Raw genomic sequence first — 27996 nt, 5'->3', positions numbered from 1 at the left:
TTATCTTCTTGAAAACTTTATTTTCCAAAAGAATGTATTACAACCACTGTTATAACATTTAAAAGAGTAGAAATCCTCATTCTCGCAAAAATTCCAATTTTGCCATCTTCAAGTCACACGTTAAATTAAGCGTCCAGTGGAAGAGAGAGCTAGATAGGTATGTTGGCGAAGTCTTGAATACTAAGTGTTGCAAAGGCTCGAGGAAAAAGGTAGTTTCGTGAAGTGAAAACCAAAGTGTTACCTACGAAATTTTCGTCTAAGAAATTTCTAGCCACATTTTGAACATTTTAATTTCAAAGAAAATATTAAAGTAAACCTTTTAATTTTATATTATGACAAGAAATAGCATTTACTAGCAAATATTAAAAAATGAAGAAAATTAGCTATTTGGTAAGATAGAATGGGACTTCGGTAGAATCACTGGGTTCTCCACTTCCAACAAATATTTTTTACAGCAAGTTTAGTAGTGAAAGCAATATCCTAATTGTTCTGTAACTGTAATAATATCGATTATTGATATGGTTTAAGATCTAATTACACCATTTGTTAGCAGTATATATATGCAGAAGATATACGAACGACCAAAATGAAACAAATAATACTGTCAGGTTTACAATATATGAACGACTTGTGTGCGTTATATTCCCTCAATTATCGTTGAATTCGGAAGCGATAGTAATGTTACACCAATTCTGGTTACTGCTTTTCACTATGTATCATTTTAATTATTGTCTGGTCATGACTGTTAAAACAGGAAGCGGTTGATTTCTGCCACTTACGGTTTTTATAGAAAGACTAGAGTACCAATGAAACATATTCTTAGAGCGTGAGTGTGATTTTCGTAGTAAAAACTTCCAATAATAAGAAAACTTACCATCTTTATTTATGAAATATTCGAAAATCGTATTTTTTTAGTGGATAGAACATTCATTTCAGTTTTCGCTCTGAGTTTCCAAATGCCACACTTCCGATCAAAGTTGATAACTTAAAAATTTTTAAATTTAAAGTAAAAGACTGTTTCATATTGCTGAGAAACGCTTTCTTCTCACGCAGTTTTTCTCTGTTAAGTGAACTTGTGAAAATGCACTTCGACCAGAGGTCCAATTTTGGGGAATGACCTCAATCACATGCATATCTTGAAAAAGTTCTCTCATCAGTGAATAATGTTTGAAGTTTGTCTCATCAGTCTGATGACTAGCATCAAACCTGCGAAAGTTAATTCAACGGGCGCCAGTGCAGCTCTGTAACTCATATTATTAAAGTAGTATTACGATTAAAGCAAGAACTGCCGAGTACGGAAGATGAATTCCATCTCCTTTTGCTATTTGTAGCAACTTACATAGAAGTAAGTTATTATTTTTCGCTGACGCTTTGCTATAGTAGTTAAAAGTTTCTAAGAACTTGAAGAAAAGTGATCGTTTAGCTAGTTTAATATGTGCAACCGACGTTCTACTTAATTGAGATATCGACAGGGACACCGCAATAATGCTGTTGCGGTAGACAATTCACCTGAGGTGAAAAAGCAGGAATAATATTTAGCTAGTGAATTCAGGAGAAAAAGAAGCATCTGAATTCCTGTGGAGCAAGCCGCGAGGAGGAAGGAATGCGTCAAAACCCCTGCTCTCCATTAGAAAGCAATATATATACATATATATATATATTGCTCTGTCGGCGTTCCCCGTAATAGCTAAATTTATGGCATATATTGTTATGCCATGAATTTAGCTATTACCGGGAACGCCGACAGAGAAATTGAAGCTAGTACCAGACAAACTGTATAGGAATTAGACTCATGGGTTGAAGATAATAAATTAAAATTAGAAAATGATAAAACAACAATAATAATCTTCCATCATTCCCGAAACATAATCGTAAATAATGGTCATTGACATCAGAAATAAAAGTAAAAAACAAATTAAATTTTTGGATTGTGGTTAATTGACACTTTGATCTGGAACAACAACGAATTTCGTAATGCACACTATGCATTAAAAAGCGTGAAAACTTAATTCAACGCATCAACACTTAAGATAATATATCATAGTCAGTTTGCAACACTATTTTCATACACTAGGGAAGTGCAGTGCAAAGTCGGATAATATTCAAAATTCAAGACAGAACGATAGGAACAATAAAAAGTAATAAATAGATTCTTCTAAAAAAAATTCAAAGTACATTAATCCTTCCAGTAGCTTGTCTTTACATATTAGTAATAGCAGTTTTCTAAAATATTTCATACTGGCATTTGTGTACTTATGTACAACACTAAAACGAAAACGGAGTTTTCTATTTATTGCTGTTATTCTATCTCTAAATACTTTGAATGAACACAAGAATGTTGTAAATTTGCAAACAAATGAAATGCTGGCAGCTATGAAGTTCTGATAATCATTTGGACGACAGTAAATAGTACAAGTAGATACGTAAGAATATTTATCAGCAATATTTAAGTTGACTGTGCACAATTAAATTTGGTGGGAACAAACTATGTACCCATGTTTTCATGAATTAACTCAATGAAGGTCTTTAGTCTACTAGTAATAGGGTGTCTATAAAATATTCTGTTAATCACATGCAAGTACGTTGACATGTTCTATATCGCATGTGCAAATCTACAACTAAATGGTCACTTGAACATATAAAAATGTATAAAAAATTCCAGCATATGAATGAAAAAAATAATTAGCTATTTTAATGTGGTCTGCAGTCTTCATTCAAGCCTATAAAAGAGTTAGCGGCATATCGTGGCCATTGTCCATTTGTGCAGACATGAACTTTCTTTCACGTTGGCTTGCTTCCCTAAGCAACCACCCACTTGCAAACGACAAGAGATCGTACATTTTCCTGGAGACTCTTTCAGAGCTGGTTTCGTGTGCCATAGACGATGAAGTGAGGGAAAATATGCATGTCGCAAAAATAGATTAGTTGTATTTTTTCACGAAGGATGGCTATTTCACAATACAATTTTGATGCAATTTTTGAATGTACACGTACAAATTATTATGAAATATTGAAACCTCGTCTCCGATTTTCAGTAATCCATTTCCTCCAAAATAATTTTTGCATATATATATATATCCATTTAATGACTGAAACGCCAACAGTATATTGTCTGTAATGTAGTATGTAAACAGTCAGAGGCTCACGCTTTCGTTGTTTTTCAAGCTTGATAACACTATCGTTAGTAAACACCGATGAAAGCATACGACTTCGATTACGTGTCCATGCTGATACATAACAATTGTTGACGGCTGGTCTTCAGTTTCTATATTGAAAAATGCTCAACTCAGGAATCAATGGTACGAACTTTTACCTGTAGAATACTTAAGACACGTTGCTAAATTGTTTTTGCTAGCCACAGCTACATCCATGTTACGAAAAAAGAAATAATTTTTCGGCAAGAAAAATATTTAGTATATCTGCAGCAATAATTTACTTGTTTTTCCTCCACAGCAAGTTTAAATGAAGCCAAATTATTTTCTAGCATAACATTTTTTTTTTCCTGTTACCCATATGATGTTTCCTGCTGTATGTATTTCATACTTGACATTTAATACCTTCCCTTCCACACATATAATTTCAACGAAGTTTTTGGGCCATGTGTCAATTCTTGGAAAATTTCTATTTAGTTTTTTCAGACACTTTTGATATATCACATTTATCTGTGCATATAATTTCCGTAATATCCTCATTCTCAGATTAAAGTTACAGTCAAATGATTGACTACATTCTCGACATGCAAGATGTTTGCAATTTTTTTATTATATATTTCGTTTCCCTAAAGATTCATATGCATTAAGTAAATTGTATGCATCAAGTTTTCCCCATTTGCGACGTCAAAGCTTGTTGTTCTCAATATTTGCCAATTGATATTTACAACGGAATCACTTTCCACATTCTTACCAAATATGAGCCTTCTCTACATAATGTTACAAACAAAAGAGTTGACAGATTTGATTTTTGTTAATCCCTGACCACGCACCTGACACGGATAATGTCTTTATCCTTTTTTAATAAAAGGTGGAATCTCATCCATGACATTTCAATGAATCCCATTCTCCATACGTCACGGAAGCACGGAATATCATGAAATGCTTTCACACTGAAGCACCGAATATGATCTCTAACGACTTTTTTCCACAATAATACTAAAAATAAGATTCCTAATTAGTATGTGCAAAGGTGGGACTAGGTAAATAAGTGCTACGCAATTCATACCCGGACTCTTTAGAAAAATACTTTCAAATTACATGAAACTTTTTATCCGTGTGTGAAGATAAGAAGCCTCAAAATAATGCTTTCGACAACTTCCTATTTACACTCATGGCAAATATAACGTTTCTCACTGGTGTTAAACTATATGACGATTTTTTTTTAATTCCTTGTCTCACTCCTTGCAAATATGATCATTTTCACCGGCATGTGTTAAGATATAACGCCTCAAACAAGTTTTGGCAGAAAATTTCTTCCGAATACCCTGGCAAATAAGATATGTCTTTCTGTTTGTTAAATTGACACCTCAAATTACCGATACTTAAAATTCCTAGCCACATTCCTTCTAAGTACTATGTTTCTCACCGATGTGTTAACATGTGATGTTTCAATTAGTGTTTTTGTTAAATCTCTCGCCACAGCCCTTTGAAATATTAAGATTTTCACCAGTGTGTGTTAACACGTGACGCCTCAAACCAGTGTTTTCAGAAAATCTTTTTCCACACTCCAGGCAAGAATGTGATTTCTCACCAGAATGTCTTAGTATGTGACGTTTGAAGTTGTCCTTTGAAAAGACCTTTCCGCACTGATCGCAAATATGAGATTTCTCTCCGCTGTGCCTCAACATATGTTTCGTCAAATATCGTTTCTGAGAAAATCTTTTACTGCATACCTGACAAACGTGATAAGTATCATTGGTATGTTTTATCATATGAGTCTTTAAATAAACTTTCCTGGAAAATCCGTTTCCGCACTTTTCACATATATGAGGTTTCTCACCTGTGTGTTTTAAAATGTGAAGCCTTAAATCTTTCTTAGTGGAAAAACCCATTCCGCACTCCTGGCATGTATGAGGCTTGTCACCTGTGTGACTTAACATGTGTCTCTTTAAACAATACTTTACGGAAAATCTCTTTCCACACTCATTACAAATGAGAGATCTATCGTTGGTGTGCCTTAAGATGTGTCTCCTCAACGTACTGTATTGAGAAAATCTCTCTCCACACTCTTTGCAAATATGTGACTTTTCACCAGTATGTGTTAACATATGATTTTTCAAAGTAAACTTCAATGAAAATCCCTTGGCACACTCCAGGCAAATATAAGGTTTCTCGCCGGTATGAGTTAATACGTGACGCCTCAAAAAGTAGTTCTGGGAAAACCCCTTTCCGCAGTCCTGACATATGTAAGGTTTCTCACCAGTGTGTATTAAAAGATGACGCCTCAACTTTTCCTTGGAAGAAAACCTCTTCCCGCAGTCCTCGCAAATAAAAGGAACAGTATTGGTGTGTCTTAACTTGTGAGTCTTAAAATTGCTCTCCGAAAATCTTGAACACCACTCCTGGCAAATGTAAGGTTTCTTACCAGTATGAGTTAATATGTGACGCCCCAAAAGGTAGTTCTGGGAAAAGCCCTTTCCGCAGTCCTGGCAAATGTAAGGTTTCTCACCGGTGTGTGTGAATAGATGATACCTCAACTTTGCCTTGGAACGAAACCTCTTCCCGCAGTCTTCACAAATAAAAGGAACGCTATTGGTGTGTCCTAACTTGTGAGACTTAAAACTGCTCTCTGAAAATCTCGAACCCCACTCCTGGCAAACGTCGGTATCCACACCTGAAAGTCTAAACATGTTTCATAAAAATTGATTTATGGAAATAGTTCTCACACTCCCGATATGTATAAGGTTTCTCAAGTTCATTACCTACGAATTCTCTAGGTCTTAAGGAACGTTTCCTGGCACACACCTCAGAATTATCAGATTTCAAAACTGTATATGCAAATGTATCTTTTAGTGCTATTGGTATATACCCTTTCCTGGAAATGAGATATTTATCGATTTCGTAACCAAAGCGATAAGTTACAAGAAACGAAGTAGTAAAACCTGCGTTAACCAACATTAAAGATCGTATTTGTTAAAGATGTTACTTCGAAATGAAATCTTTTAAGTTTAGCGTCCAACGGTTATGCCGGTTGGTCTAAAGGACACCGTGATAAGAAATGAATGAAATGCTGGAATGATGAAAGTTGGAGGAAACGGGAGAATCCCGAGGAACCCCACAAACATGGTGTTTGCCCACGACAAAGTCCACACCGCTCGAGGTGGGATCGAAGCAGGGACCCCAAGCACCGGAGATTAATCACTGAATCACCGCGCCCCCAAAAGTTACTTCGAATCTGCACCAAAATTAATTCAATAATGTATCGCGTGCCAAATAATGTAGTGTAATAATGTACGCTGTGTCAAAGAATGTACTGTCCTGCTTCTTCATCGATTGGTGCGCAGAATTTGAAAATGAAATCAGTAAAATCAGAACCTTAATAAAAACTCGTAGGTAGGATGTTATATCTCCCGCAAACTCAAATGAACAGTCCGCAAAAAGCATCGTATGCATTAAAACGCAAAAAACCTCCTTATTAACATTTGGAATAATCACCGAGTGCTGCATTCACCCCACGGTTTAGCTCTGGTGTGCATAAAACTAATGTAGAGAAATCAACGTAATGATTGAAATTTGCACTACATTTTGAATATGAGACTGTGGAATCCCTTGGTTTCTGTCCTCTCGAAAGTTTATTTGTTCCTGTACGATGAAGAAATACATGTTCCCAGAGCTATAGATCAAGAGACCGTCGAGGTCAATTTGTCGAAAAGAGTTTTAAGTGATCTGTTGGCTTCGCTTCGGTATGTTTGGAGGAATGCAAAGCATAAGCCTGTACATGAACCCAAAGACTCCCTTCAATAAGTGGCTGCAATACAGCTACTGCAGTATACTGGAATCTGTTCGATTATACGTGTCTGCCCTACGTAGAGGGAGATGCCTCCATCCTTGTGAATTTTAGGGGATAGGTCTTGCACATTGATCATAGAAGAATACTTGTAATTACTCTATATAGTTAGGTAACACGATATCTGTTGAGATCAGTCTTTCACTATGTCCCTTCTAACCGTCTCGCATGTTGTGGTTCTGTGGAAGAAGTATCTTCGTCCACAACTATCAGTTCTTCGGCATCCTGGCGTAAGTCTCGGAAGGAAAAGCTTACCTGACAGCCTTATTCCACAAGACAAATCTGTAATATATTGGATTGTTGCTGACGTCTTTTAGAGATCCATTTAGAATTCTAACGCTTTGGGGATCTTTTCCCGATCCTGGCTTTTTGGGCTATTTTTTAGACCTTCAGTCAAGCAGCTACTGCATCGTCACTATTTACCTAGGATCATGGTTCATACCTCATTCTCTTCAGAATGTCTTTCAAATAATCGTGAGTCGTTAAACTCAAAGATTTCATTTCATTTCACGAATGTTTCTTGAGAAACATGAACCTTAGAATCGAGAAGTAAGCCATAGGATTTTAAAAATGCCACTGGGTCCCTGTCCCAGATTCAGAATTGTTTAGCTCATATTGCAACAATTGAAAATAAAAATAATTACGATTCTATTAAGTTCATCTGTCGTGTTGAGAGTAGTGTAATTCTCTAACAAATACGCTCGAATATATTTTTTATAAGGTAGTGTATAATTCAACCAAACTAAGTCACGAAACCAGTAAACTGAAGAAAATTTTATTTAAGTGATACGTAAGTTTTTGTTTCAAATGAGCTGCAGTAGTAAAGTTTCACATCTTTCCTTTCACATAACGTAAGTTCCTTTGTAGAGTGACTGTGAATGGAGCTGAAAATACCGGAATTTTCTTTATTTTTTTATATTATGCTCTTAGCACTTACAGACTCTAAAGACATATTTTTATCATGGCCCCATACCCGCGCTGAACCACAGAAATATTGATTTTTATTTCTGAATTTGCAAAATTTACACTGAAATTACCATTTCGAGCAACATGATCTGGAAAATGTCGTGGAAGGATACACTCAAAAATAAAATCTACAACTACCTAAGTACAGCTTGAGTAAAAATATCCCTTAAAACTTATGAAATGAAAGCAATGTAGATAGTAATTCTAAAAGAAACCAGACACAGGATGATTCTTTACCGTCGGTGTCAAGGAAATGGCTGCAGCCGTGTTGTCCGCCACTTTGAGTCTCACTCAAATATTTAAATCCGAAGGGGTGATGAGATATATATAAATGGAGTAGAATTTTAAGGGAAACTAAATGCCTAATCACGAATAACTATAAAAACTCAGAACATATATTCTTATGAAACTCAAATATAATTGTTTTGTTCAGGAGTTAAACCCTGTTATCTGTCAAAGTCGACCGCATCGATACAGACAGGATGTAGATATTGACAGTGATATATATCAGATGGAACATTTCTCTTGTTACCTCCTCTATCTCTGAAATTTTAACCATGTTAATATTGGCAGAGACATTGTCTGATATACATTATGAAAATACAGAGTTAACACTTTTGTAAACAAAATATTTAATTTTTTTGTAGAAAGATTAAGTTAAGTTATTTAAATTATATATTAAAGAACTTCGAATGATAAATTTATTATTTAGTATTGCAAACTAAAGACGCTACAGTATTACAAACATCCAAATTTTGGAGGCCTCCAAAGCAGTAACAATGCAAGTAAAACATACACAAAAATGCATATACAAAGTTAATTAATGTATAATATTAAAACAATATGGCGAATCTGGAATCACCAGCGAGAAAATTATAAGGGATTAAAAATTTTACTTTTTTTAAAAAAAAAAAAAAAAAAAACTTTATGTCGAAACATTACTTAGTTAAGGACCTTGCCGAATTAAAAAAAAAAGGTTTTCAATAGATGTGAACTTTAAATGCTATTTACATCGATTTGATTAATAAAACTCTTCTGGAGATGCGATGAAAACTGATAAAGTTTGCAACACTTCTTAAAATTATATAACTTCGAAAACGTTGTAATTACACGTATAAAACAGTGTTGTAGCATTATAGAAGCAAAGTAAATCAAAAAGGTTATACAAAATTCTCACAAAAACGCCATTGTAACCAATATAAAAACTTTACAATTTTTTTTCTTATTCCGTGAAGGTTTCCTATATCATATTCCTGTAAACGTCATTTTCATAGCTCTTAGAAACTATATACGTAATTCGATGTAATAGTCATCTAATATTTTTTCGAAAATAAGTCTTTACATGATTTATATTTTGAAATTCTATACACTTCATCATTCGTCTTGTAAATGAATCATATATCGGCCGTAGTATTCGATATTAAGGTACTTTAGATGTGTGTTACCCCTTTCGTTTGACTCGAGTTATTGTTGCTCCACTACCCTCTAGAAATATTTCACTTTAATATCCCACATTATTATTCTTTAGGCTAAGGGGGACAGATGATTAAGGCTAATGAATGGAGAACGAAGAAATTCATGGCAAGGTAATTTTCGAGAATATTGTTCATTACAAACTTATTTGCTGGAGATTGAATCAAGATCAAAACACGCCTGAGTTAAGTACTCTACCACAGAGCCAAACGTTAGAACCCTTCATAATTTAGTAGGTTTTTGATGTTTCTAATACTGTAGTTTCCTCAGTTTGAAACGCTGAAGAAAACTCTGGTATTGGAAGCTTTCGTCATACATGTAAATTTCAAATACATAATGACCTGACGTAATGAGGTTTTTATACTTAAAGTTGTATATCGGGTTGGCAACACCGTTAGATTTTTAGTATCATAGTCTATGACAAATATTGTCCCGCTACCGAAATTTCCGTAGTACAAAATTGCAGCATTCTTGTCCATCAGTTAAAAGTTACTAGCACGTACCAAAATAAGTAGTTCACGCTGCATATCTATGTCTATCTATCTTTATATATGTATATATTACAACATACCTGATTTTCTGAGAAATGTTGCTTACTTCTCGACAATCATTTCTTTTGGCGTTCTCTTCGGTCTCATTCCCTATAACAGCAGATATGTGATTCTCAGCCTCTGGTATGGCCTTATGTTCATTATCTGGAAATGCGATCTTAAAATTAGGGGTCAAACTTTCTTCTAACAAGGAAAGCTTAATGTCGGTACCTTCTGTTTCATTTTCTTTTTCTTTCTTACATTCTAGATATGATATAGGACACGCTGAAATAAGATTAATATCAAATTGATTGGGATTACTGTTACACAATTCATTGTTGCAATCAATAGTAGGCTCAATTTTTGTGTTCATTTCTACTTTATTCGAAGCAACGTTGAAACAATTGTAAGCTATTTCATCCACTCGGAAATGCTTGCGTTAGAGACTTCAGATATTCTGGATGTAGTTTTTGTAGCAACGAATAAACCTGAAAGCATTAAAACATAAAAATCATTATAGAGAGTTACGGTCAAAGAAGCAAGATCTAAATACGAGCATAAACACTTTGTTCAAAAAAGCATCTAACTACTTAGAATATAAGATTATTGAGTCTCACTGCTAAAAGGGTAAAAAAAATCATTATTAAATCAAATACTAAAGCATTATGGTAGAGGCTTAAACAGGTACGACTTACGCTAAAAAAACAAGTTGATTCATCTAAATAGTGTTGAATTCACTTTAATTTTTATATCACTGAGGATATTTAAACCAGACTAACGGACGTTATTTGACTGAAATACGGCTGTAACAACGGCAGAACATTCACAGTAAGGAAATCAAAAGTAATTATAGTCTTTCAAAGCAAACTAATTGCTGCAAAATAGATAGCCTCCCCACTAGAGGTAGAGAAGTTATTCACTATAATGACAATAACATTGAAACTCATGTTCGAAGAGTACTGCAAATGAAATTAAATCATTCAGTATTACGTCCCACAATTATACATTTATGCTAATGGGGAAGGTTGGTTAAAGTAAATGAATGATGTTGGACTGGACGGAATGACATTATGAGAGGAAACGAGAGTACTCTGAGAAAACTCACGAATACGATGTGTGCACCACAAACTTACTTGGCTTGAAATCGAACAAGGGACTTCACACACGAAAGATTAGCACTCTACCACTGAGTTACCATACCTCCAAAGAATGCTCAAAATACTTTCGAGACAGCCCTTATAGTAAATGTGACCTTGATATCTCAATGTAGATATGGATGGTAATGAGGCAGATTTTCACCGTGAAGTTTTCAACGAGAATGTTCAAGAGGACGAGCCAAGTAAAGGAGGAGATGAAGAAGAAAAACTACCGGCAGTCAACTCCGTAAAACACGATTGATATACTTGTTTCAGATAGGAAAGGAAAGTCTTGGCCATCTAAGCAGCATTGATTGTTTGCAGAAGGTACGGATAAACTTGGTCCTCTCAGGAGCATCCTAGAAACCGTAGAGCTCTCTTTTCTACTTTTTCACTGAGGCAATGCTTGATTTGATAACATTGGAAATCATATATATATACATATACACAAGCTATTACTACAAGAAAAGAAAAAGCAGTTTTCAGTCTTATATAAATAGACTTACAAGGACTGATATAACGTGCAAATAAAACCAGCAATAGAGCTCTGATGTTGCCTTCAGTTTTTAAATAAAAACATGAAAGGATGCGTTATTGTTTTCTAAGGATATCAGAAGACCTGATTAGTTTCAGATATGGTTTGTAAACAATTTAGGATACTTATGTCATCTCTACCCTTTCATGATCCTACAACACATGTAGAATGGAAAAACGCAAATGGTTCTGTTGCAGAATCTGATCCTTGAAAAAACACTGATATGAAATAAAAGATAACTGTACTACTCTGATGGTTGTGTAACAGTAAACGAAATGCTTATCCCATTCAGAGGCCGTTGGCATTTCAAGGTACATAAATTCAAACAATTTTCAAAATATGGTACACAACTGAAACGTTTGCGGTATTCAGAGAGCTCTTTATTGAATAATACATATGTACATATACTGATAAAGAAAGTGGCGGTAATAAAAGGGCTCACTCTAGAAGAAAAACAGTTTCTAAACAAAGTACAGTGAGTTAACGAACTCAAAATACTTGTTCAAAGCAGTAATAAAAACACATGACGTGATGATCGGGTCGCCTCCAAAATATTGGTTGATATTTTGAAATCCAAACTGGTAGTTATGTAGGAGCAATGTAGAACAAAAAGATATCAAAAAGTTTTGGCTGAAAATAAAGAAAACATAGCAAAGTTATGTAAATTTTTATGGAAGATTAGACATTGATCTCACATGATTACTATGCTAGATATTTTCGGTATACACATCATCATTGCTAACGATACTGATGCAGTCGAAATGGAAAATTGAATTTCCAATTCCAACAGAAAGAAAAGGCAATGCCCATTAGCAATTCTCTTTGCAATGGTACACATGATTAGTGTCAGCACATTAATCCTTTAGAAGTCCTAGTCTGGCATAATACGAATTAATCAAATGTTTGAAAACGGAACTCACCGAACTTCTTTTGCGACCAAGATTAGAAATTCTTATTATCCAGAAAGGCCTAAAGTTGGGTATTTGGAAACCTCTGGGACAAAATTAAAACACTTAGCAAGTTCTTCGTCAAGTAGAAGTATAACATGGCCAAATTTACAAAAGGGAAACGTGCATCATTTGTCTGTGTGAGAAGAAGGCGATAGCTGTGTACAAATACACTTGCTGCATTAACGAAAGTAGTTCAGAAATTATGTATAAACTGTACCAAAAAGGTGAGATTGTTAAGAGTGCACTTCTATGTATATGAAACTTTTCTTAAATTCAAGGACAATTTTTCTAGCATCTATATGTATAATAAAAATACGCTATTTGTAAAATAAAAATTCAAAGTCTAGTAATTGTTCAATACAATTTACATATCGCAATTTGTTCAATAATTTTTAAAAAAATCTCAAAATTATAATTTTAGTAATTTAACATAATCTAATATATTACAAAAGGGATAAATATTATCATGTACATTTATGATTCATAATATAAAATGGATATCTTAAAGGATAAAAAAGTTAATTCATTTTCAAAAACAATTCGTGTCCAATAAACAACAATCATTAGCGGTCAGAGAGACAGATAAAAGTTGAATAGTACCCATATCGTCTAACTTTAAAGCTATTCATAGCAATAGATGATTTTTCTTTTCCTACCAGAAAATAATCCCCCTGCCAGAAAATTGTACAACGACATTATCCCCATTGACAGTCAAAATTACCGGGGTGGATTTTTCCTTTATCTTAAATACATTCTTTTTTGGTGTCTGTATATATTGAACGAGGGAAAATGAAATGTGTTTGGGAACAATTAAAAGTTTATTTGTAGAAATACTTTATGTCTGTTGTTCAGCTCAGGAGTGGCTCTTTAGAATCCATGGGAGACGGTGTGGGCATGGCCTTTCACTTTTCGAGAATTTAAATATCTGTTGTCAAAATTCTTCGGCGCATTAAGTTTGTTTTTTTCAAAGCAGAGTGTTTCGCTTTAATTTGTTTTTTCTGTAACGTGAGTGCAAGCAAATTGTTTATTAGTAAAAGGGAGTGTTGTGTGTTGAGTGCAATAAGTTAACAGTGTGCTAGTCATCATAAGTTATAAGTGGAAGGAGCATGCAAGTGATAAAAGCAAATAAAGGTGGACATAAGCTTATACATGAAGAGTTTTCATTTACCAAGCAAAAGAAAAGCAAATAATGGCAACATTCGTTGGGCATGTGTTCGAAAACGAAAAGAACACTGTAGAGGATCTCTAACAACGAATCAGGAAATAACGCGTGTGTTGAAGACAGTCCTGCATAATCATTGATCAGACTCTAACTAACTAACTAACTAACTCTATGGCCTATGGAACCCGGAGGTTCAATGCCGCGTTCACAAAAGCTCTCCACTGACTTCTATCCTTAGCTAACTGCATCCAGTTTCTACTCGGCATTCCAATCTCTGCGAGATCCATCTTAATATTGTCCTCCCATCTGCACCTAGGTCTTCCTAATGGTCATTTTCCGATTTGTCTTCCAGTCAAGACTTTGAAAGCGTTTCTACTTTCTTCCATTCTAGCTACATGACCCGCCCATCTAAGCCTCCTAGACTTGACGATCCTAACAATGTTGGGTAAACCGTAGTTCCTCGTTATGAAGTTTCCGCCATTCCCCATTCCCGTTCCTCTTGGGTCCGAATATTGGTCTCAGGATCTTGTTCTCAGTTACTTTCAATCTATGTTCTTCCCTCAGAGTAAGTGACCATGTTTCGCAACTATACAGAACAACAGGCATGATTATCGTTTTGTATATTTTAAGTTTCCAATTCCTCGACAGAATTCGCGACGACAAGAGATTTTGAACCGAATAGTAACACAAATTCCCTGCTTTGAGTCAATATTTAATTTCTCCGTGAATATGATTTTCCTCTGTTAATATTGATCCTAGATATTTGAAAGTATCCACTTTATCAAAAGTATTATTTAGTATTTTAACGCATCCATAATTTGCTGTATTCCGGTCCCGACGCACTTCCATGTACTTAGTTTTCTTTGCATTTACTTCTAAACCCATGTCCCTACAAGCTTTTAGTAAGATCTCTGCATTTCTTTCTATTGTTCTCCTATCATCTCCTATTAAATTTACATCTTCAGCATATGCCATAACCTGGTGAATACCGTTCAACTGTAAACCCTGGTTGCTATCTTTGATTTTCCTTATAGCGTATTCCAAAACGAAGTTAAATAATAATGGCGACAACGCATCTCCTTGTTTCAGGCCATTTTCGACGTGAAAACTCGTGGACAAAAATTTTCCTACCCGGACTTTACTTTGGGATTCATTTAAACATATCTTAATTAATCTAATTAGCTTTCTCGGTATTCCAAGTTCTGTAAGAACGTTGTATAATGTTTCTCTCCTAACCGAGTCGTACGCCTTTCTAAAATCAATAAATAGATGATGTACCTGGGTATTGTATTCCCACTTTTTTTTCGAGTATTTGGCGAATGATAAATATTTGGTCGATAGTTGATCGATTTCGTCTAAATCCGCACTGATAATCTCCAATAATTTCATCTGCGTATGGGGTCAGTCTTGCTAACAGAATATTTGAAAGGATTTTATAGGATGTTGACAGAAGAGAAATGCCTCGATAATTATTACAGTCAGTTTTGTCGCATTTCTTGCGGATTCGAACAATGATTGATTCTTTCCACTCTTGTGGCAATTCTTCCTTGTTCCAGATAAGGAGAATGAGCTTGTGTATCTTGTTCCACAATTTTTCGCCTCCAGTTAAAATTAACTCAGCCGGAATTTCATCTACACCCGGAGATTTGTGTTTCTTTAATTTCTTTATAGCGGTTTCTACTTCTATTCGGTTGGGTTCCGGAATATACGGTTCTGCGGTGTGTATCTCCTTTTCTCCACGAACAGTAGTTTTTGGTTGCGTGTTAAGCAAATCGTCAAAGAAATATTTCCATCTATTTAAGATGCTATCCCTGTCAGTGAGAACTGTACCGTCAGATTTCTTTAATATATAAGCACGAGGTTGATAGCTTTTCTTAAATTCGTTGATTCCCTTATACATGTCCCGTATGTTTTTAGTTTTACTATTATCTTCAAGTTCCTTAATTTTAGCTTTCAGAAAATCCCGTTTCTTTGTTCTAAAAGTTTTGGAAGTTTCCCGCCTCATATCTGCGAAATTTTGTGTAGTCATTTCATTCGGATTTTGTAGCCAGCGTTATTTTGCCTGTTTTCTCTTCTCTGCTAGTTTTATGCATTCCTAGTCGAACCATGGTTTGTTCCTACGTATTTCCGCGTGTCCCAATTTTTCTTTTGGTGAAATTATAATGCTATCTCTAATTTCAATCCAGGTATCCTCAACACTAGTGCACTCCGAATCTTCTAAAGCCGAGAATCTATTCGAAACTTCAATCTGGTATTCCTCTCTTACCTGGCTCTCTTCTAATTTCTTTAAATTGAATCTCTCCGTTTTCGGACAATGAATATTACCTTTATTCAACGATAACCTCTCTCGTATTATCGCTGCTACCAGGTAGTGGCCAGTGTCACAATCAGCCTCTCTAAACGACCGGATATCAATTATGCTAGATTGCCTTCTTCTATCTACTAAAACGTGATCAATTTGATTATGTTTTTCCGTCTGGTGATGTCCAAGTGTATTTATGAACGTCGCGAAATGGGAGTTTTGTACTCTTCACGATTAGGGCCCTGGATGTTGCAAAGTTCACGAGTCTAACACCGTTGCCATTACTTTCTTTATGTAGACTTTCGTTCTATATAATCGGTTTGAAAATATCCTCTCGTCCTACCTTCGCATTGAAGTCGCCTAATAGAATTTTCACATGGTATTGCGGGAGTTGGTCAAATATCCGTTCCACTTCTTCGTAAAAACTGTCTTTTATATTGTCATCCTTATCTTCAGTAGGGGCATGTATATTTAAAACAATAATATCACACCACCGTCCCTTAAGAGTAATAAAAGAAAGTCTGCCAATAACAAATTCAACCCGTTTAATTGCTGGTAATATACGTTTATGAACGAAAAACCCTGTTCCTAACTGGTGATTTTTATTTCCTTCCCCTTAAAGAACGTAAAATTTCCGGAATTCTCAGATCCATTTCCTTCCCACCTAACTTCCTGAACTCCTACTACGTCCGTCCTGTATTTCTCTAACTCCCTCGTTATGGATTTTAACGCACCTGCCCTATAAAGACTCCTAGTATTCCATGTTCCAAATCTCATGTCAATTTTCTTTTGCTGAGGTCGTGCAAAATTATTAGTCCTTGTCCGAGGCTTTTGTGAATATTTCTGAACAAGTGCCTTTTTTTAGAGGATGAAGTTGTTAGCCCTAACCAAACTCCCAAGCTGGAGGACCACACCTAGCCGGCTGTCCGCGACTGCTTATTCAGTATATTCGCAGCTAACCTCTATATCTAGAGGCCTGAGGACACAACCTGAGGACGCGCCATGCCGTGGTGACAGGAAGCCACAATCATTGACCAGACGAAACAAAAATTGAGGTGAGTGATACTTTTATATGTATTTCCAAAATGTCTCCCATTAGTTTTATGCCGAATGTAAATAACTTATTTTCTAGTTTAACGCTAAATGATAATTATGTTTGAAAAATTTGTTTTTGTAACTTTTAAACTGGCTAGTACTCAATTAAGTAATTTGAATGAGGGAATTGATACTTTTTATGTGTATCCAACATATTTCCCATTAGTTTTATGTCAAATGTAAATAACCTATTTATTTATTTTACTTTTTAACTAGCTTGTACTTAATGAAAGCAGCTTAAAATACTTTTATATTAGTACTTAAATAATGGTTTTCTTATATTTTTAAAATATATTTTAGGTCTGCAAAACCCTGCAAGTTATGAAGGACCGTGTTAATATTTCCCACGATGCTCCGTCTTCGTATATTCCGAAAGTGTGCGAGGATTGTCTAGCTTTGCGAAATCTTCCTTGGCTGCTGAAGAGACTATAAAGCGTAAGCGAAGCGTGAAAAATATCCACAAGAACCAGCATCTCTCAAGGACCTCCATATTGAAGGACAATGGAAAATAACTGGAAAAGTTGAAGAGGAGCCTTTTCTTATTTATGATAATGGGACTGAAAGTGAGAATAGGGTGATAATGTTTGCACAACAAGGTATACTGACAGAATTAAGTAAGCACAGTATTTGGTATGTGGATGGGACATTTCAAGTGACACAAAAAGGATTCCGACAGTCCACATTGAAGTCAATGAAAAGCCTATTCCAGAAGTATACGCTTTTTTGCAGAAAAAGAATCAGGAGACATATCGCGAATTACCTAGTGAAATTTTGAATTACTGTTCTCGGCAAGACGTGGAGATATCTCCTTCGTTAGTTATTATGGACTTTGAAATTGCTGCAATGAATGCTGTTGTCGAAGTGTTTGGCAAAAACGCAAGAATTCACAGGTGCTTTTTTCATTTACGACAATCTACTTGGCGAAAAGTGCAAGAATTAGGATGGATAAACCACTATAAGAATGATCTGAATTTTAGGTTGTTTGTTGGAATAGTCGATGCCCTTGCGTTTCTGCCAGAGGATGATGTTAGGATTGGAATGCGTTACATAATGAAAACTTCTCTAGAAGAGGGACAAGAGCTACTACAATATTTTGATGTAACGTACGTAACTGGATCGTTCCGCTACATCCCAACAGATGATACTATTCGATTGCAGAGGATACCTCTAAAATTCCTTCCATGTATATGGAATGTGCTTGATTCTACAATCAAGGGGGAAACCAGGACAAACAACATCAGCGAAGGATGGAATAATAAAATAAAAAAGACAATTGGGCATTTTCAGCCCAGTATATGGAGACTAAACGATGCGCTCCAATGCGACGCACAGGCTGCGTCCATAGTTTGCTATCAAAACAACTGTGCAAGGAATGCTGCTGTAAAGAAGGAACTTCCTTATCGACGCAGTTAGTCGAAGTTTGCAACAGGTATAGACATAAAAGAGATTCGTGTAAAAGAGTTTATCAAAGCTGTAGACCATATTGTCGGGAATTTTTGAGATAGTGTGTCAGCTTATGTTGTATCATAATAATGATTTAATGTTTTGCTTTTTTTTGTTATGAAAACTGTACAGCAACTAATTAGCTAATAAAGTCATTATTCATGATATACCAAAAATATAAAAAGTATAGAATCTTTTTAATGTACATTTCTAAATATTTCTTCAGTATAACGGATACTGATTGTTACAGTCTGTAGAATTCGCATGTAAGAAATGTATGTGTTAAGTAGGAACGTTCAGATTATGATTTTTGTTTAGAGTATTAATGGTCGGATATTGTAAAAAGTATGTACTAAGCATTGGTGTCATTAATAACGAATAGATTTAGGTTTAATATAGGTTTACTTTGCTTTATGTTTGACTTCGAATATATTTCCCGGGTTCAAATCATAACAGAATAAGAAAGTTAATTCTGACATTATTTGATGAACTGTGTTATGCTAGTCTGTTTATATGTATATGTATTCGTATTGTAAACTGTGTGTATAGTGTCCATTATATGAGATATTTTTAAATGTAAAGTCCTAAATATCTTTTTAGTGTAATGAAAGCTGATTATTACAGTCTGTAGAATTCGCGTGTAAGAAAACGTGTTAAGTATGAACGTTCAGATTGTGACCTCTATTTAGAGGATTAATGGTGGGTTATTGTAAAAAATAATGATATATATATTTTTGATGTGATTAATGACGAGTAGACTTGGATGGCGAGTAGAATGGACTAATAATGAAATAAAAATAATACCTGAGTATTTATTTGACATGCTCTGAGAAATAATTTAGTTTGTTTCAAAAATGGTCAGCTATTTTTAAAAACTCCAAGATTTCGCGTATATCAGGATGCCTGACATTATTCATCTAAAAGAAAGTTAGTTCTGTCTTCGACTTTTAACGTAAGCAAAATAACGTAATTGAATTTTATATCTTTGATTGTCACTTGCTTATATAATACATTATGTAAAACCAGTTCTTGCAATTAGTGTATTTGTCCTATGGTCAGGTTTTGTCCAAATAAAAATTATTTTTAATTTAATTAATGTAAGGGGAATTATGTTCACTCAAGGAGGGTTATACCCGGGGGAGATTATGTCCAGGGGAATTATGACCAAGGGAAATTATGTCTAGGGGGATTTTGTTTTAGATTCCACACACACACACACATATATATATATATATATATATATATATATATATATATATATATATATATATATATATATATATATATATATATATAAATGGATTAAGTTCCAATGTTGGACGCCCGTTTCCAGCAAAATTTAAAAAAATTTACAGGGAAGATATGGATAATATAAAAGAGTATCGAAAATTCTGTTTATTTCTTATATATAAGCGGTTAGAAGCATCGGACTATTCAGCGAGAGGAGGGAACTACATATACTTTGCGCAAGGGAACTGAATAGTTGCATTGTGGGAAAGTAATAAGCATTTATTATCAACATGGCGGCTAATATACAGAAACGTTGCACGGGATGTGAACTAACAGTTTTAAAATTTGTTAAGCAATATGGTGATAACGGGGAAAATCTTTTAAAACTTGATAAAGACCATGAATAACCTAGAAACAAATTGGATAAAGTATGGAAAGGAGGTGACAGCCAAAAACCTGGTGAAAGTTATTGTTACCGAAGTAGAAAATTAAAAAAAAAAAGAACTATATTAACTAGACTTTAATGAAGACTGAAAACAAAGTGCCCTGCTTGACTCTAACCCGCCTTCACTCGCTGATACACGCTCAGCAATAGGCCTACTGTGTGAATTAAATAGTAAACTTCGGTAAAAAAAAAAAAAAAAAAAAAACGAACCTAGCTACTAACTAATATGGGGTTCCTCTGTTTCCTCCACCTCGCGATGTAACGAAAGGAACCCTAAAGTCAGTTAAAAAGGTACAAATTGAAAAATTAAAAATTTTAATAGCTTTTATTAAGATTTTGGTAGAAAACTATCGGACGTCCAACTTCGGAATAAATGCTATATATAAACTAGAACGAAAAACAAGTTAGTTTTGTATACGAATTAATAGCGTCAAAACTAGATATAACTACCGCAATTGGTATCTATATTGTAAGAATCAGAATGAGAAGAAAATGTAGAAACGAGATTACAAGAACAGAAAGCATTGATAATATTAGAAAACTAAATAAGAATCTAGAATTAAAAGTTTGGCAAATTAAAATTAAAATAGATTACTGCACAATGGAAGAATAATATTTAAGCAGCATATTTATGGGCGCTGAACATCTAAGCCGCATATTAACGTACAAGCGTGCAGGTTAAGTTTAATTACACCAATGTTGAAGAAAATTTAATTCTTTCACTAAATTTTCTCCTTATTGTTCAATAAAAATCACTTATACTCAGGGTGGAAAAAAATCATGATTTTTTTAAAAAAAATCATTTTTGTTGATTTTTTTGATTTAAATCGATTTTTTTGATTTAAATCAAATCTTTCTCCTCGTATAATACAACTCGCAAACTCAAGAAAAAGCATTAGGGATTAGTATTAAATGCTAATTATGCCATTTAAGTGAAAGTATTGGGGTTGAATTTTGAATTATCCCCAATCGATAACCTATATCTATCCCAAACAATGTTTCTTAACACTTTTAAATTAAGGCTCTTTTTAAAGGTAAATTATAGACTTTCAGTCAAGCAGCTCCAGCATTATCCCTATTTATCCTAGGATCATGGTACGTACATCACTCTCTTTAGAATAGAACAGCTTTTGAAACGGTAACATTCACATTTCCCTATCATGTCCCTGAAGCGAGAAAAATTTGAGACTAATCGGCATTTCTTTAACTTTTTTAAATTTTGATCCCCTCTGGATTCCCCTGTGTTAACGCACAGATCTCAAAATCAACTGGGAAATACTAAGGGGTGTACTAAATGTGTGTACAAAATTTCAAGCTTCTATCTTGAGTAGTAAGGGTGAGAAAACTATTTAACAATGAGTTAAGAACATTCCCAGAATGCCCCAAATGACCCGGATGTAATATAAAAATTTCCTCAGACATCCCTATTTATCCTAGGATCAGAGTAGTAAGGGTGAGAAAACTATTTAACAATGAGTTAAGAACATTCCCAGAATGCCCCAAATGACCCGGATGTAATATAAAAATTTCCTCAGACATCCCTATTTATCCTAGGATCATGATTTGTGCATTATTCTCTTCAGAATAAAACAAATTTTCAAACGGTACCCTTCAAATGTTTCCATCATGTATGTGGGGGGGAAGGGGGGGTAATTCACGAAAAAGGAATTTTCTGTTAAAAATATCTTTTTTTTTTCTTTCTTTTTAATTTTTACCTCTGTGGACACCTCCTCCTGTTTTAAGGCAGAGATCTGAAACAAATCTGAAAAATACTGAGGGGTACAGTGAGTAAATGTGCAAAATTTCAATCTTGTAGGTGCAAAAGTAAGCCCGCGAAAAATATTCCCCAAATATCCTAGATTCCCGTATAAAACAGGATCTCAGATAACAGTTTCCTGAGACATCCCTATTTATGCTAGGAGCATAGTACGTACATCATTTTCTTCAGAATAGAACAGCCTTTCAAACGGTACCATTCATATGTCTCCATCTGAGGCGGGAAAATCACGAAGAAAGCTATTTTGTGTTAAAAATATCCTTTTTTAAAAAAACATTTCTGTCCCTCTGGACCCCGCTGTTTCCACGGAGAGATCTGAAAAACATCTGAATATTATTAAGGGGTGCACTGAACGAGTATGCAAAATTTCAGTCTTCTGAATGCAAAATGTAACCCGCCAAAAAATAATAATAATACGCATAACAAAATATATCTTTTTAAATTTATGACGTCATCATACAATATGCCTCAACGCAAAAAGGCGTGAAAGTATATGTAACATGTTCTAAAATGCCTCCAGTCTTGAAGAAAACGAAGTAAAAAGCCTTATTGGTACTTTTTAATCGAATAATGAATATTCTACCCTATCACCTAAAAATAAGTGATATAATTTAAAAGGTTAAGCATTAAGGAAAAAGTACAGGACGTTTATGAAAATGACACTTTTTTTCACAAAAGTTACTGATATTTGGCAGGGGCCTATTGTTAGAACTAGCTTGCGGCATGAAATACATAAATTTCGCTTAATGTTATATATATATATAAAAAAAAATAGGACCCCTCTAAATACGCTCTATTATCTGGGAACAAACAAACATACGCACAATAAAGAATTTTCGTCTTAAATGTCGATGGTGATTTTCCCGTTGGAATAGTTAACGATTTTAAAACCCAAACCCAATGTTACGAAAAGAAGAAAGCAGGATTGCTCCGTTACCTGTTCAAAACGGGATTTTCCCTAATCATCCTTTGCATGATACTTGTTTTCATACTATACTGTACATTTGAGTCTCATTGTATTATGATTACTAACTTCCATAATCGAAATAACAGAACTGAAACTGAATTTTACTTATTTTCACTTTAAATTAATTTATTTCGGAATTCGATTTAAATCAGCGATTTTTATTTAAAAAATCAAGTGATTTAAATCTTGATTTAAATCGTGATTTAAATCAGACTGATTTAAATCAATCCACCCTGCTTATACTTGGCAGCATGAAATATGCCACATAGCATACATGAAGTTAAGGCGGACCGCAAGAAATATTAAAACTACATACATATATGGCGTAGCATCCAAACATATACCATTAAAGTTTCAGTCCAAAGACAATCTAGGCTGTGCTAGGTGCCAGTATCAAATGATAAAGGCAGAGGCAAAAGCCACAGACAAAAAGCAGTTGTCCATAGAGTTAGACGTTACGTTGCGTTACCTGTTGGACTACTTTACCCTTCAGGTATCCGATACCATTTGTAAAAGACGTGTCAGAAACTCAATATTTGTAAAGCATAATACAGCTTTTGGATCGAAGGCAACGGAGCATTACAACGATATCAAAAATTATTTTAATATTGACGTTTTGTCGTTGCTAGTCTTTTGCAGGGGCGGCGTTTCGTAAACTTTACGGAACAAATATGAATTTTGATTTCTCAAAAGTAACGTACAACAAATCAGCATAAATGTGTCTGTTACCTGTCACACCCGTGAAACGCGGGAATATGTAGTATAAAATCTGCCTTGTCTTGTCTTATCTTGTAGACCATTACCGGTCAAATAGATAGGTGCACCAGCTCGCTAGATAGTGTGCTACTATCTATAAGACATGCGTGCAAGATTGTCAAATGTGTGCCTCACACGGAGGATTTATGATTCAGAAGCAAAATTGAATAAAATACAGGACACAATTGGGAAAAAAGGACAAAATCGGGAAAAAGGTCAAAGTCAGGAAAAGGTCAAAATCGGGAAAAAGTTCAGATAGTGAAAGAGGGCTGAAAGCCAAGGTGAATAGGACAAAAAGTTAGAGGCAAGTGGGAAGTGTAAAATGAAAAAAGAACAAAGAGTAGAAAAAAGAATGGGATGTATGTACGTGTAAATGTAAAACAAAGTGTAAGTGTAGCGTAGGTGTATAGGAGATCCCACTCAACTCTCTTCCTCACAGAGCACCACCACACATGAGGTACTCGCCGTAACGGACACTGTCGAATCAAAATCTGCCTTTCTAAGCAAACATTTACGTACTATTAAACAAAAAAGCCTAATAAGCAGTAATGGTAGTCACGATCAGTTTTGGCATAGTCCCTGATTCTGGAGCGGACTGAAACGTAGTAGAGAAAATCGTCGTACCTATGGACATTTTTTGAATTTTATTTTTTATTCATTAAACAAATAACACCAAGGGAGCCAGATTGCTTTACAAACCTTTAGACATTCTTTCCTTATTACACAGAAAATTTCAGTTCCTGAACGCTTTTTTAAACGAAGTAATAACTGATTTTTGAAACCTATATTTCGTGTCGTGAGGTGCAACGATGACATGTACCTATGGACATGGGGTGATGTACCTGAGGACAAAACGCATAGAAGCCAATAAATGATAGAAAACACATCTACTGCATCTTTCTGCTTTTTATACATTGCAAAGTTTCAACCATTAATAAGAAAAAAACACGATTGTGTAGAAATGTAAGATGGTTGGTTTATATCATTGGCAAATACAAGTTTATAACAACGAGTCTTAAAATATGATACAATGCTAATGCTAAAGAAAGAGAAACTGATTATCTAAATAAGAAAACATTATTCACAAGATACACTAAGTCGGGAAAATGAACAAAACACTTTTAGGTCTACTTTTATATTCCGTAGCTTCTATAGATTGACTCCACCAAAGTTGTACCCTATAAATGAGATTGGATAAGACAATTGCCTTGATTGCCTCTCCGAGCCACCTATGATATTAGGATAAGGTAGCTTCAATTTTATTTCATCTAAGACATCATAAATGCTGGAGTCTTTCTTAATTCTGAATTTCGGTGAATCGTCGCTTGAACACTTTTTAAGATACTCCACTGCACAAGCTATCTCCCGATTTTTCTCTTATTCTAGCCACAAAATGCTTCGAATATTTTTTTTCCTGTTACTTCCACTAAGATATAATCACCAGGTCTAAGTTCTTGTGGATTGAAACCATCCTCGAGTTCTTTGGCTAAGTCTTGATGTTGGGTTAATAGGTCAACAAGATCATCACTACTTTCTTCATACAGTTGAAGTAAATCCTCAAGGTTCTAGTTTTCTGAAGAGCTGTTATCAAGTAGTACTTTAAGATTTGACTTCATTCTTTTAGGTATGGATTTACAACTTCTATATCCCTGTTGCTTACCTTTCCTCTTCGTCTTCATTTCTTCAATTTCCAGTTTCTCGGACGTATCTGTTAAAACCCTTGATCTTCCTTTGGCCCCTACATTTTTACGTACTCCAGCTTTCGGCAAAGGGCTATCTGTTCGGTGTGACAACGGGGTGCTTTTCAATGGTTCTTGAACAGGAGCGCAACCACCCACAGAGCTTTGGAGGGCCATGAATATGTTTGGGGGGGCGTCTTAAACATTCTCTTACCAATAGCTAAATTGTGTTTTTTGGTATTAATAACAGCATTTTGTGTTAAGGTCTGGAGCGGCCATTAAATGTTTAGAAGGGCCAGGCTCCTCTAGCTCCCCTCTAGTTGCGGGCCTGTTCCTGAAGGTACTGGATTTGTGACACTATTTGATGTTGAAGGTTCATTTACAGTAGAAAAATCTGTAAATTCAGTGGTTGAACCTGAAACAGCCGAATATTCAGGACCTCCATTAGACTCTGTGAGATTCGTTGATGGTTCTGGGCGATCAGTCACTGACGAAGGTAAAAATTCGTGATCCAGAAAAATATATCGATTAAGTGGATGAAGTCCCGTCACTCGAAAACCACTCGTTATATTCAATCTAGTAAACGCTAATGGGTATGCCTTTCCCGCGAACTCGGCTACTTCGGATATTGATACTGGCATACCTGATGTTTTATCATCTAGATTTGACCCACGGCTTGATGACATCTAAACTGCTACTGCTATATTATAGTACGATTTAAAAACCGAAAACTGTCCTATCTAGAGGCTGGAGCTTGTGAACATTGAGGATGGAAGGTGACCATAATCACTCCCGTCTCTTTAACACGACAGATTGTCGTGAAAGGCATGTGACTTTCGTGATTGTCGAGTAGTACAAGTACAGGATCTTCTGGTGATGGTTTTTTATGACTTATGAAGTGATTCAAAAAGTTAAAAAAACATCTCTTCATTGGAGCATCCTGATTGTGTTGCATCACCAATAGCACCAGGGGAGCACCTCTCAGTATGTGGGATTTGAAATGCATTCTTGGAAATATAGACATAGGAGACACACAATTTCCTATTGCACTTACAGCTGCAATCATTGTTACACTTTACCCCCTTTCTCCCGACGTCATTCCTCCGATAGACTTTACACGTCTTGGAATGAGAACTTTTGGCCGAACATGAACAGTTGATACAATACATTCATCTATGTTGCAACATTTTAAGGGATCGAAATGATAGCGTTCCATTACACTTATATAATTTTCAAAGAATTTGGACACAATTTTCTTTGTTAAAGGATGTACCTCTTGAAAGACCGGTAGTTTCCGGTGTTCGAAGTGAGATATCAGTCGCATGACGGGCCCTGAACCACTTGACCCATCCTTCACCAGCTGTTTGATCCCTGTCCCAAGTAGAAAGATAATGAATTTTGTTTTCCTTCGCAAAGAGATATGCAAGTTTCTTAATGTCTTTTAGTGTAAGTCCATACTGCATAAAGGCCCACTGCTTTATGTAGTCAACTAGTATAGCTTCTTGTTCATCACCAAACACCCTATAGTTATCATAGTGTGGTGAGTAAGCATATGTTTTCGCTGAGGATTTCTTAAATTGAGCAACATGGAAAGCTAAACAACTTTTTGAAATATTAAATTTCTTGGCCGATTCACGAATACTAATCTTGTTCTTTATTACGTCCATCACAGCAGTAGATATAATTTCTTTGGATGGTTGTCTTCTTTTCTTCTTTTCCTTGCTACGTGGCATCTCTAAAAGACGTATTAAAAAAATCTAAGTAGGCTATGTAGGACTAGCTCAGGAGAGTAATGCTCCCGGAAGTAGGAACGGAAAACACAATTCTGATTGGTTGGCGTTATCTATGTCTTGCCACGTTACATTCAAATAGCAGAATTCAGAGGACTGTTGCTGTCGGTCCTCGTGGCCGAGTGGGCTAGCACTTTATGCTAGTAACCAAAATCTCTTTTGGCGTGAGTTCAAACCGAGAAATTTTTTAACTTTTTTTTTTACATTTTTATAACACTTTTTAAATTAAAATAATACGAAAATAATACTCAAAAATGTGATTTACTCACTTTTGTGCAGATAAGTAGTAGTAGTAGTAGTAGTAGGAACGGGTTAGAAGCCCCGCAGGGCTCGTTTTGGTGCCCTTGTACTCCATGATATAAGGCTCGTTTTGTTCCCCTTGTACTAAATGATATAGATTTTGTGACGAACTTAAAACAACTGACTAGGATAGCGCGTAAAACAGCTGGCTAGAGTAGCGCGCGAAAAAAGTACTTCCGGGAGTATTACTCTCCCGAGTGGGTCGTGGCTATGTACCTACGGACATCTATAGGTACATCATAAGATTTGTCCACAGGTACATTTCCCGCTACATTTTCCAGAAATAGCTATCCCTGGTTCTACAATAAGTATTACTGAAACCAATCTTAGTGTATAAATAGCCAAATAATTAGAATTAATATAGATTAACAACCCAATACATTAAAATTGTATATAATAAAAGTAATATTAATGAGAAAAATTACCTCAAAATATTACTTTCAACTCCAAAAACTTTCAGA

At 35.1% G+C, this 27996-nt stretch overlaps 1 protein-coding gene across 3 annotated transcripts; it reads right to left on the bottom strand.

The window, feature by feature from the left end:
• Positions 1–27996, bottom strand: LOC145670498 (uncharacterized). Of its 3 annotated transcripts, none has more exons than XM_081739232.1 (3): positions 27961–27996; positions 10010–10456; positions 1–5834 (listed from the first exon to the last, which is right to left on the bottom strand). In XM_081739232.1, the coding sequence occupies exons 2-3, from the start codon at positions 10339–10341 to the stop codon at positions 4601–4603; spliced, it is 1566 nt and encodes a 521-aa protein (XP_081595358.1). In that variant the 5' UTR covers positions 10342–10456; positions 27961–27996; the 3' UTR covers positions 1–4600. The 3 variants fall into 3 exon arrangements, with proteins under 3 accessions (XP_081595358.1, XP_081595356.1, XP_081595357.1); XM_081739230.1 differs by lacking the exon at positions 27961–27996 and adding an exon at positions 23740–23808; XM_081739231.1 differs by lacking the exon at positions 27961–27996 and adding an exon at positions 23355–23432.

The sequence above is a fragment of the Thermobia domestica genome, chromosome 14 (genome assembly GCF_964235325.1).
Source record: "Thermobia domestica chromosome 14, izTheDome1.hap1.1, whole genome shotgun sequence".
Classification (NCBI taxonomy): Eukaryota; Metazoa; Arthropoda; class Insecta; order Zygentoma; family Lepismatidae; genus Thermobia; species Thermobia domestica.
Note: the sequence above shows the minus strand (reverse complement) of the source record. Positions and strands in the feature narration are given on the sequence as shown.